Source organism: Erithacus rubecula (genome assembly GCF_903797595.1).
Source record: "Erithacus rubecula genome assembly, chromosome: 2".
NCBI lineage: Eukaryota > Metazoa > Chordata > Aves > Passeriformes > Muscicapidae > Erithacus > Erithacus rubecula.
Window position 1 is genome coordinate 34,979,231 of NC_136685.1, and position 12,419 is coordinate 34,991,649.

The window sequence follows — 12,419 nt, forward strand, 5'->3', positions numbered from 1 at the left end:
CTTTCAGAGTTTCCAATAAAACGTGGACAGTCATGTTCTTTATGAGTGCAGAAGAGATGAATAAATAAGAGTCCTTGTGCATCGCAGGAGTAGAGTGAGACGGAGAACTGAGTGTACCTGCAGAAAAGTATCTACAGATGCATGAACACAAGGAAAGATCAGGGAGCTTGTGGTGCTAAGGCCCCCTGTATGGGTTTGGTTGTGGAGTGTGTGTGCATTGGCAGCAATGCTGAGAGGACTCTGCAATGTCTGGAGGCTAGAGCACAGATTTAATGCAGACCAAAACCTCCCCTTGCATTTTAGTGCTGAAGTTCATGTGGCTGTTCACAGTGCTTGGCTGCAGCCCGAGGCACCCCACAGCTACAGCAGTGTGTCCCTGTGGCTGGAAGTTGCAGCCTTAGTCCAATAGGTCCTATTTATTTTGTCAATAAGTCCGTGACACAGGGCCATTTGTATGATTTGTTGCCTGATGAAGCAATTGTTTACATTTGAATAGAAGTCCAAATTGCTTTTTTTTTTTGTATGTGAATGACTGCTTTATTGGTTCATTAATCCGAAGTTGTAGCAGTCTCTCATTTGTATTTGTAATAACCCCCAAAACATTACAGTTCATATTTGGCAAGCTTCTAAGTCAGTAATCTGGGTTTAGTGTTGTGTCCTTTAAGTAAGTATCAAGGAGACACTCTGGCTTTTCTTTCCCCTTGAGAACCTTGTGTGCATCAGATAAACCCCCTCTTTGTTGCTCTGTTGAGTGCAGAATGTTTTTGTGGAGGAGACACACAGAGGGAGTTCTGTCTGTCTGCCTTCATCTCTCTGCCCCCTGTATATTTTGGGGGATGAATTGCTGTGAGAGAAAAACTTGGTGGGCTGGTGGTTTGACTTAAAGACATGAAGACAAGAGCAGCCCTGACTTGCTGCTGTGTCATGGACTTGTTCAGTACCTGTTTCCAAAGCTTGCTCTGCTCCAAGTTTGTCATCACAGCATGAGGGGCACCCAAACTGCCTTGTCTCTTCCTCACAGTTTGTTCTGGATTGGTGTGTGCATGGGTGTGTACATTCATACCTATGTGTAAGTGTATTTGTGTGGGGATTGGATGTTTGTCCAGTATTTGCATTGCCCCCACTGGAACAGTGTCCAGTGTCCCATCTCTGCTCTCGTTTTGATGTTGCTGGGAAGAAAAAAAAAAATCTGGTACTGCTGGTTCTTGCAGGGTTGTGATTAATCTTGAGATGATCGGTGCTCTTCCAAATGCCTCAGCCTCTAATCAAAGTAATATGCTGGAACTGGTCTTCCTTTCCAGTCTCTCTCCTGGTTAGTGTCATAGTTCTTGTTTATACTCCCTTTAAAGTAGGAAGAACTCAAGGACTGCATGTGCACAGAAACTCTGGTTCCTGAAGCCTCTCTTCAGAGTTCTCCAGTAGGTGAGATGCTTCTCTACCTATGTTTCTGGATACAGAGTCTGAAACACACAAACACTCTGGAATAAAAATGATCCTTTGGTCTTCCAGCTTGACCATGCAGCAGGCATGGTTCCTGTGGCAATTGCCCAGGAAGCTGTTTAGTGAGGAAAATATGTTCCTTGTATTCAAATAAACTCCTATTCTGCTTTCATAGCTTACTTTTAAAACAGTACCTTTAACTGTATGCCAGCATTTTTTTAGTGGTTAGAGCTGGTTATCTTACAGAAAGTTTCCCTGCTGGAATATATATTCATGTTGTTGGCACTTTCCTTTTAAAGCACATGAGCTGGCTTCAAGTTGGGTTTCTTTGGGATTTTTCCTTCTCCATGCACAGATTGCTATAAATTGTTTTCATGATGTATTAATAACCTTCCAGGAAGTGAGATAGATGCTTGGATTAGGTGATTTACTTATTGGCATTAAGGAATGTAGAGAGTCAGGACCTGTAAATCTGAATGTGCTGGAGCACATATTCATAATTCAAACATACTGTTTGTTGTTGAAAATGATTTTTCCATTTGGTATATTTAAAAAATTTTATTCCATTTATTTATTTATTTATTTATTTATTTATGTATTTATTTTTTATCCCTCTGTTGCCTGGGGATTTTATGCCTCCTGCTATTGAGTTAGCTGGAACAGCAATATACCCCTGGCTCTCCTCCAGGCTGATGGAGAGGAAAGTGTGGTCAGTGCAGCTCAGACAGGATTTTAGGACCTGTGGCCAGATCAAGCCAGAGACACCCAAGCAGGAGTCTGGATGGTGCCCGGGGCAGCAAAAACAAGTCCTTGCCACACCTTTAGCAGAGCAGGAATGGAAGTTTCATGGGAATGAGCTGCTGCTGCCAGTAGGTGTGCAGGTTCTGAGACACCCACATGTCGTGTCATAGTGTGATTTTATCCTCAGATCTGTCCCTTTAAGTCAATAACCTAGGACAATTAATCAACACTTAGTGTTTCTGAAGCACAGCACAATTAATCAGTAATGGCACATTTTGCCCTCAGCCATTCTGTTGATTCCCACAGTGTTTTTTTTCATTTTGCACTGAAGAGGCCGAGTTAACAAGGCTTTACCAGATATGTGGGTATGGGGTTTGCTGTATGGAAACAATCTTGTCTTGAGCTTGGTTTATTATCTACTTGACTTAGTTGTCTTATGAAGAAGTTGCTTAAAGAAGATGCTTAAAACCAGAGAGCCAATGGTTGCCATCTGTGTACTTCAAGCCACTAGTCAGACAGCTCTAGAAGTGTTTGCCCCTTCTGTGGTTGATGTATTAGGGCTGTATTATCTTCCTTTGCAGGACAAATCATTGGGTGGGAAAATAGATGACAGCACTGTAGTGAAGGAATAGATACATGATAGAGGTGGAGAGTCACATGACTTTTAATGTGACCCTCATAAAAACTGCCTAGTGCAGAAAACAACATTCTGGGTGAAGATACTTCGTGAATTTAGTAATTGCTGGAATCCTGTTTTCTTTACAGACATTGAATAATCTCCAGTGAATAATTTTAGTGTTGTTGTTTCACAAATCTTAAGGTGTTTCACTCATTTTAAGATTTTAGAGAGATGTAAAAATAAATATTGTCTAAAAAAACCTGGCAGATCTTAAGCAGAGTGAAGTTGGTTGTCATACATATGAAGTTACTTGGAGTGACTACAGGCCTTCCATTCCTTTTCAAGGGATCATCTGTCATGTGCAACAGCTCAGTAATTCTTATCTCTGGTGCAAAGACAGTGCCCATTACAATATATGAATTAGCCAGTTATTGCAACTTGGCTGTACAGAGGGAAGGTGACAGTAGTTGACACTTCTGTGCTCCAAAGGGACAGAAACAAAAGGGTCATGAATTCTGCTTAAGCATGGACACAGAGCCAGATCTGAATTTGTAAGGAAGTTTCTTTACATGAGTGTAATATCCCTTTTGTAGGGTGTCATTGGGATAAACTGAAATGTTGCAGAAGGTGAAGTTTTCAGCTTTCACAAAACCAAGGTAAAGCTTTTGTCACACTAATACATGTCAGTTGCTACTATTGCAGGCTTCAGACAGTGAGGTACAAACAGAAGAATGATGAAAAGGAGATAAAACTCTATTCAACTACCATGCATAAAAATTCATTTTAAAGGTATTATTATTTTCTTCTCATTCCTAGCATGGGCGGACCCCCCTGCATCTTGCTGCCTACAAGGGTCATCTCCACGTTGTCCAGGTTTTGTTGAAGGCTGGTTGTGATCTGGATATTCAGGATGATGTAAGTAGATGCAACCTTCTAACTTGGGGTGGAGGGAAAAAGGTGAATTGCAAATAACAGTAGACATTCACTTCTTTGAAGTGGGATTAAATGGAAACAAAATCTGTCTCTCTATTTTCCAAGTCAGAAATGTAACCTCTAATTTTGGAGATGCAAAAATGCATGGGAAACAATGTAAAATGTGGTGGTTTTCAGTGAATAGCTTAGTCCTCTTGTTCAAGCTGCAGAGCTTTATAAGAGCTCTACTTGTGCCAGGCAGGTGTGAGAGTCGTCATCTGCTACTTCTGGTAGACATGCACCAGGAGTTCATTGTGGGAACCAGGAGGACACCAGGTAGGGAGCACAACCCATTGTGATGTTTGCCTGAAGTGGGAGATGCTTTTGGACTAGACACATCCCTCAGCATCCAGAACAGCTGCCCACAGCACATCATCCTGATGGCACCATGCTTCATGTGGTGGTGGTCACATCTCTGAGGTTGTGTGGTGAGGCATCAGCAGAAAAAACAGATTTGAATTTAGCAAAGGGTAGTTTGTGTTCATTTGGTGATATATGTAAGTTGCTGGAATTTCTTTTGTTTCTGTAAGAGTAGTTTTAATCTAAGACTAGGCTTTAAGGCACTTTGGAGTGACAGATAATGTGGTTTTAGTTCCCTCACTGGTGAAAAAAGGTATATGCTGAAATGTGCAATAGCAGTTGAATAATCATCATTTCTTCAAGTTAATTGCTAACTTCTGATGGCACACTGGAAGAAGTTTGAGGTAGGATTGCTTTTGTTTCCACTGTAATATATAAGGTAGAGAGTCTTCAAAGGCCTTAGAGGTCCAAAGGTGTTAGTGGAGGCACTTGTATGACTAGTAGAAGAACACTGGAAATGTCTAGGTGCCTTTAAAAATGCCTTTGGGCATTTCTTTGCATCTAGAGAGGTAAAAGTCCATAGCAACTGGAAGATTTCTCTGCATGAGTAGCTGATTCCCTGTGAGATGTAAGCAGTCTGCCTGTCAAGCTTGGGGCTGGGATACTGATGGGGCCAGCTTTCTGCAGGGAAACTTGTTTTTCCGGGAAGAAAATTTGCTTCCTGCCCTCTTTATTCTTTCCCTGTGCCCGTCTGTGAAATCAAGCAGATTTGCAAGTGCAATGGGAGAATCCATTAATTCAGATTTATCCTGGGTATGCTTTTTGATGTCTCTCAGCAGAAATGGTCATTATATATTTAAGACAAAAATTGCAGATGCTTTACAAATACAGCCAGTTTTCCTGAGAAAAGGAAACTGCTGCTTTAAGAAAGCAAGAGCTAATTTGGTCAAATCGAGTTTATGTGGAAACTGTTTTTTGAAGAAGTCTGTTTTGTTTTAATCATCTTGGAAAAAATTCTGTGCTGTTAATATGGAAATGTGATAGCCATGACGGAAGAACAGTAAATCAGTGTTTAGCATCATTTCAGTTCAGTGAAGAGTATTGCACTTGTAGAAATACTCAGCTCATAGATGCATTGTCTTATGAGCTTCTCTGAGACTTTGTTCACAACAATTGGATAATGCTTCTAAATGTGATGATTAATATGAGCAGAGTAGATGCATACTGGATTTATAGGTTTCTTTAAAATGTATTTTGATGTGTAGCTCTGTATTTCTTATTAGTAGTAGTAGTAATTTGGTTGGGATTGAGGAGAGCCTTAGGAATCGCTGAATTTCAAAGGGTATGTTTGCATTTTTCTTATAGGAGGAGGAAGTCTAAAATTCCAAACAAAGATTTTTGCATGTAATAGGTATTAACTAAAATATTTCTGCTTTCCTTTTACATAGGTCTTCATAGAAGGTTCTCTGCTTATGGTTTCTCCTTGCAAAATTAATTTTTACAGTTTATGCCCCATAGAATATGTTTGTCGTCTTTTAGTTGCAATCTATTGACTATGCCTTCAGTCACTTTTACTGTGTGCTTACATGGCAGTGAAGTTATCTTAGTCTCAAGTGTTGAGTAACATCTGTATGTTTCATTGCTGTTTTTCAGAAACAGAGATTTAGGTTCAGATATAAAAACACCTGTGAGAGTGGAGAGTATTATATTTAATTGAAAGGCCAATTATTTTGTTGATTTTGATCTATGGCATTGTTACGATAGCACACAAAAATCCAAAAAGATTACCTACATTTTATATTTCAAAATAACAAGAGAAACCTAACACCTTATTTCTGAGTTTTGATCAAATTCAAGACTAAGTTTTAATTTGCCAGATGATAAGCAGAAACTTAAAAGTTGCTAATTGTTGTGGAGAGATTAAAATGCTCACTTTCATGTTCTACAGATATGTTCCCTAAACACGGTAAGAGCCTTAAGAATTAGTTGAAGAATGACCTCCAGTGGCCTGGAGTGGGATTATTATGAATTTCAGCCAGTGGAGTCCAGCTCTGTGGAATATGCCACTCCAGGAGCTGACTCCTTCCTTCTCCCTGCCAATGCTGACAACTCCTACTGGGATCCCACTGCCATCTCTGAGTGGTCAATGAGTGTCCACACTGCACACACCTCAGAAATAGTCCAGGAGAAAATTGTCCCGCTGAAGGAAATCAAGGATGAGAAAAATAAGAGAAACCAGAAGAGAAAGGCTAGGAAGGAACCTAGAAGATCAGAGAGAGAGAAGGAGGTTAGAGCTGCCATGCGTCGCCCCTGCCCGCGCCCGTCCCGGTGCATGCTGCCACGGGAGCTCCCCGCATGGCTGCATGGCTGCATGGCTGCCTGGGCATGGCTGCATGGCTGCATGGCTGCCTGGCACTCTGCACCCAGCCTCCTGCCCTGCCTGCACCCTTGGAGAGCTGAAATGTGGGGAAAACAAGCTGATTTCAAACAAAGGCCAAAGGCCCCGAAACTTCTTTCTGGGAGCTTCAGTTTAAGGAGCAGAAAATTAGTTTCAAATGGAACAATAGCCCAGGGATCATAATAATTTCTAGCTGAATGAAGATATGCAAAGTGGCTCATTCCTGTGGTCCCATTTCATTTAAGCTGCAATTTGTTTTGTTCATGATTATTTTTCATGCCTTGATAACTTCTGCTGGTCATGCATCACCATTTACTGAGCAGAGTGAAGTTGTTCTTAACTGCATATCATGACTGCCTCTCTGTAGCAAAAGAGGAGAGCAGCACAAAGACACTGAGAAACCTGAGAGCATATTCAGTTCCCTTTGTGTACAGCTGCTTCAGGATATCCACATATTCTTGTGTGCTCCTGCAAGTATTTAACACTTGGTTGCATTTTAACTTTAAAATATTTTGATACTTCTAGTATTAATTTTGTATTATATGACTTCACAAGTGCTGTTTAGCACTTTGTATCAGGGATTGGAAGCCATGAGTTTTTTCTCGTTTTGTTCTGGTTGTTTATTTTTTGGGCAGTCAAAGTTGTGGGTGCTTTATCACTGGAAGTGTGCAAGGCTAGGCTGGATTGGCAGCCTGGGCTAGTGGAAGGTATTCCTGCTCATGGGAAGGGAGTTGGAACCAGATGATCTTTAGGGTCCCTTCCAACCCAAACCATTCTGTGATTCTATGATTTTGGTGCAATTCTCCTGCAGCAAGATAGTCTGTTGATTTCTGCAAACACAAAAAAAAGGAAGCAAAGTGGGAGACTTTTCTCCCTTCACATGGGAGAAGAACTTTAAAGGAGAGTTTACAACTGTTGCATGCTCTGGAGAATAGGAATGTGCAGGAAAAAATGTAGTTATATGTTGGGGGTTTTTTAAAATCAAATAAATGAAAAATTAGCATGTATTACAAATGAATGTAAACCAAATCTCATTAATTTGAATCTGTAGAGTCTATGGACTCCAGTAGCCCAGGAGAGCTGTTAGAAGTCTATCTGAGACTTCATTGGAAGTCACTTGTGTTGTTTCCTTTCCCTTGGGGTGAATTTCAGATATAAATAGATGCCTGCCAAATTTCCAAGTGCCTGGTCCCAGTGGTTGCATCCACTGTTTTAAGATAGTCAGCACATGAGGAAGCTCAGGGGGATGGCTGCTAACACCAGGACAATGAGCAAATGCCAACAGCCATTCCAACAGACAAGTGCTAAAGAAAGGGTAATGCCAAAGTCCATGGGGAAAAATCAAGATTTAGGTCTCTGCCTTTCTTCTGGACCTCCAGCCTGTAAGCCTCTCCTGAAAGCAGGTGTTTAAGCCCTCTGTAAAGAGCAAGGTTCCCCCCTCTGGAAATGTTTCTGCTGCTGTGCAGGAGCCCTGTTACAGGTAGAGCTCTCAGGTGTGCAGTCCTGCATCCTCTGCATCAGAGCAGATTTCTATCCCTGTCTCCCAGTGTCAGCCTCTTATTATCCCAATGAGTACCAAGATTTTTTCCTGAAAGTGGAGCACTTTCAGCACTGCAGTGGTGCCATGGCAAGGCAAAGTACCAATACCTCTGGGCTACTGTGGAAGAGCCAGTGGCCACTCCCTTTGCTGACTTGATTTTGAAGAGTGGTGGCTGTACCTGCAAGATGTGTGGGTCTTCTTTCATCAGATGTGTGACAAGGGCATTCACAGGGCCAGAGAGAGAAGGGAAGCTGCCTGCATTAGGGCTGTGTAGGGCCAGGGTGTGCCTTACCATCATGATGCAGTGCCCTGTACCTGCCTTGCAAGCTGACATGTTGGGAGCATGGACATGTTGGACTTGAATCTCCTGAGTCGGAACTGCCTTCAGGGCTAGGCAGAGTCTGAGGAAGGGGTTTGAAATCCTAGTGCTTTACTTCTGTTGAGCCTCAGTTAAGTCTTTTTGGCTTTGGGCCCACATCTGCATTTGGGCAGACTGTTGTTTCTGTCAAGGTCATGTTTCTGTGACACGGCACTGGAGTTGTCTCTCTTCATTGTTACTGATCTGCAGTCTGTTCCTAAGGCATAAATCTCTTGGAAACAGGATCATAAATTGTGCCCAACATAATAGTCTGGACAGTTAATACGCATTTACCGGTGTAATTGCTCTCTGAGCCTCTGGAACAGACCCCTAATGCTTTGCTAAAGGCAGAATTCTAGTGAGTGCTTTCAGAGACATTTATTTCAGCAATTAATAAAAGGTACACAAGTCGGTGATTATACTGCCTGAAAATTCCTGCTGTGAAAAAAACACAACTCATCTGTTTTCTTGGACTCCAGGAAAGGCAAGGCAGGGATTTGCTCCACTGCTGTTGGGGAGGGGAGGCTGGTTAGAGTGCAGTAGTGCAGGCACTGTTATTTATAGGATGGCTGTGCTCTCCATGGCTGGGTTGCTCAGTGGCTGTCACACAGAAGCCATCACAACCTAGTAGTTCAGCTTCCACAACACTTTAAGCAGTTTAAGGTAAATATTTGTGCTGAGGTGTCAGGGAACAGTGGGCCAAGTGCTGCCCTGTCCTGCTGGCTGAAGGGTCTGGTGGTAGTAGGGACAGATCCTCATCAGGACAATGATACATGCCCTCTCTTCACTGGGAGGTGCCTTGGTGAAGCAAGGTTTGAGATATCCTTTGACACTCCCTGTTACATGGATGAGGTGCTTCTTTTGTCCAGTCAGGGTGTGGGTTGTACCTTACTCTTGGATGCTTGTGTAGGGAAGATGTCATAACCAAAGCCTGTACCTTGGGCAGGAGGCACCTGAGCCTGCCTTTGCAGGACTTGTGTTCCTACACCTACTTCCACTTCAGGGACCAGAATGTGTTTTGGGACAAAGCTTAGGCGTGGCTAAAGCTGTCCCAGTGCTGTTGTGCATCCCCAGTGCATGGGCCACCAGCACATGGGTTGGGATTACCAAGGGGGACCTGGTCTTGGAGCAGTGAGGTGCTCCCCACTTTCCAAACAGACAAATGTGTTTGTATAAAATTTAAATTAAGTACTGTTAGAAGTAGCTTTCAGATCAACAAAGCCTAAAGAGCTGCATAGGCTTTGACCTCACTGCAGTTACTGTGATGGGGACAGGAGCAGCCTTGATTTAAACTGTCCTAGTAAGAAGATACTTAATTACAAACCAAATCCTGTGCAATCCATTCCTGCCCCAAATTTTTCTTCTCCACAGTAATTTTCCTGACTGTAAGGCAGTAGGAACCAAACATTCATTGTTCAGATTCCATGCACTGCAATGGCAGTTGCCATTTTGTTTTAGTCTGTTTTTATAATATCTTCTGTAGGTTTGCTGGTGCATCAATAACACTTGGCAGGGGTAGGTTGGCAGATTACTTTCCATTTTGTGATAGATAAAATTATTTTTGCATTGTCCCACATGACTCACTACTGCAGTAACAGTAGCTGTGCCATAATCAAAAATCAGATATAAAATTCTTCCTCAATTTGTTGGTGAGCAGATTTCCATGTAGTCATAGTAACCAGTAACTATTTGACATTTGTACTTGTGAGATGGTATAATTTGGACATTTTCCATAACATTTTGGTTGTCTTTGAATTTGGAACAAATACATAAGTTCAGAGCACTTGCCATGCTGTCAGTTTTCCAATACATTTTGTTCCCACTTCCTGGAAGCTTTACTGTCTTTTTTGAAATCTTTTAAATTACATTTCAAGTTGCAAAACCAAAAGTAAAAATATGTAACCTGTAGAAACAACAAAAAATAGATAGCAGGTTTTTAAAAACCACCTTCAACAAAATTTTTAAAAATCAACTTCATGATTATAAGCCAATTTAAGATTTACTGGTAGGGATTACTGAAAGGTTGTGGTTGACAATACTAATTTTTTTTATAGATTAATAACTATTTTGGTGTCATTAGCACAAAAGAACCCCACCAAGAGCAATTTTTAAGTCAGCTGCTAATTGGCTTTGAGAACAAATTGTTCAAATAAGCCAGTTATCTAAAGACTTGGACACTCCAGAATAAAAAATACAGAAATTCCTCTAATTTTAGTATTTAATACAATATTCTATTACCTGATAAAGAATTTTAACAGAGAAATTTTGTGCCTATTTGAGACTTGGTTTCCTGTAAGCTTTTATAAAACACTTGGCATATCTCTGCCCTGTGTGTGTTTGTGGTGACCATTATCTAGATAAGCAGAAATTGATTGGATTCCAATCTGTTTATTCATCCTGAAAAAGGTCTGTGTGCAGCTTTGGAGCCTGTCTCTGTTCCTGGACTCAGCAATCCTTTGGCATTGCTGAGTTCAAAGCAACTCCAATGGAAAGCCAAGACCAGTTCTTGTGGCAGCAGCGGAGCTATTGCAGCTCATTTTCCCATTGATCCCTACACATTGCTTCATAAATCCTTCTTTTGCCCCTCTTTTATCAGGTTCTCACCAATATATACATAACATATAGATAACCCCTGATGGGCAGGACAGTGGTTTAAGTTTCTCTAGTCTTCAGTTTCTGAAAGGATTGCAGAAAACTAACCTTGGGCTCTTCAGCTCAGCAAATGAGTTCAGCAGTTGTTAGAGAGGAGAGGGATGGGCAGTCAGACAAGATGCCCATCTCAGCATAATTTCTTTTGGAAAGCTGGTCTTAAAGGAAATAAACTGATGTAGGAGACTTGCTTGTTGCTGCTATGTGGTGGGTCAATGAGAAATGAAAGTTGTTTGGACCTCAAGATAGCTCAGTTGCTTGAGTGAAACAAGCGGATGGTCCTGCAGTTGTGGTTCTCATCGTGAAGTTGCCTCCACTGTTAGCACTAATTGGTAAATTCATCAGAGGTGCTGAAGAGACCGATCTCATCTCATGCTCCTTATCCTAAGCAGGGCTGATGGAGCAATCAGAGCTAGAGCAGTAGAGCCTTATCCAGTTAGTGTAAGTCCTGGAGGATCATTATGATGAATTACGACAGCCTGTAATTCCCTTTAGTTCCCTACAGACACTGATGACTATTAGACACGTAGAGCCAAATGTGTCCAATTCACTGCCTTCTAATACTGCCATGTTTTTAGAATGCTTCAGTGCTGTCTATGGGATTGTGATGACTTGCAAACTTCTGTAAATGGTTTGTAGCTCTGATACTTTGAATAACTTCATTAATCTTGCAAACTTTTATGATAGTTGTTTAGGGAGACTGTTTTCAAAGGCAGCTTGGATTTAAACAGTTATGTGTGTCGAAGATGCAGCCCCTGTTGTCTGCATTTGCATTAAGTCAAAATGAGGTGGAACTTGTACCAATTACAAATTTGTTTGTTTTTTTTTGCAGGGTGACCAGACAGCATTGCACCGGGCTGCTGTGGTAGGGAACACTGATGTCATAGCAACTCTGATTCAAGAGGGCTGTGCTTTGGACAGACAAGACAAGGTAATAGACAAAACAAAAACCCTGTGGGATGGCAGCTTTGGCAGTCATAATGTTAAGGTCTCAGAAAGAAAGTTACAGTTTATGTTCCTTAGTGAGTGTCTGATGCTTCAAGAATAATTGGAGCAATTATACTGGAAAAAAAAAGCTGTACCATCTCTTTAATACAAATTACTGACTTAGTTACGTTTTTATATTAGGCTGATAGTTTTTGTTTAAGAGTCTGTTCTCAGCTCATTAAGGGGTGGATTAAAGGAATGTACAACCATATTATGCACTATGCAAAAGACTGCACAGTTCTCATGATTATCCCAGAAACCTGAAAATCCCAGGCTGTAAGTTTAATTTAGGAATAAATGTAACTACTTTCAAGTTCCAGACAAATGACAGTATTTTTAACCTCTTCTAAAAATAAAATAGAAAATAAGCTAGTAGGAAATGAAAATATTTTTAAAGAGAGTAGGTTGGTTATAC

The 12,419-nt window shown here is 41.3% G+C and overlaps 1 protein-coding gene across 6 annotated transcripts in view; it reads left to right on the forward strand.

The window, feature by feature from the left end:
• Nucleotides 1-12,419, forward strand: part of ANKRD6 (ankyrin repeat domain 6) — an 85,363-nt gene that overhangs the window by 56,789 nt on the left and 16,155 nt on the right. For all 6 annotated transcript variants that reach the window (XM_079328405.1, XM_079328410.1, XM_079328408.1 and 3 more), the window contains 2 exons: nucleotides 3,617-3,715; nucleotides 11,850-11,948. In XM_079328405.1, the coding sequence (XP_079184531.1) occupies nucleotides 3,617-3,715; nucleotides 11,850-11,948 (198 nt within the window). The remainder of the gene's footprint in view (nucleotides 1-3,616; nucleotides 3,716-11,849; nucleotides 11,949-12,419) is intronic.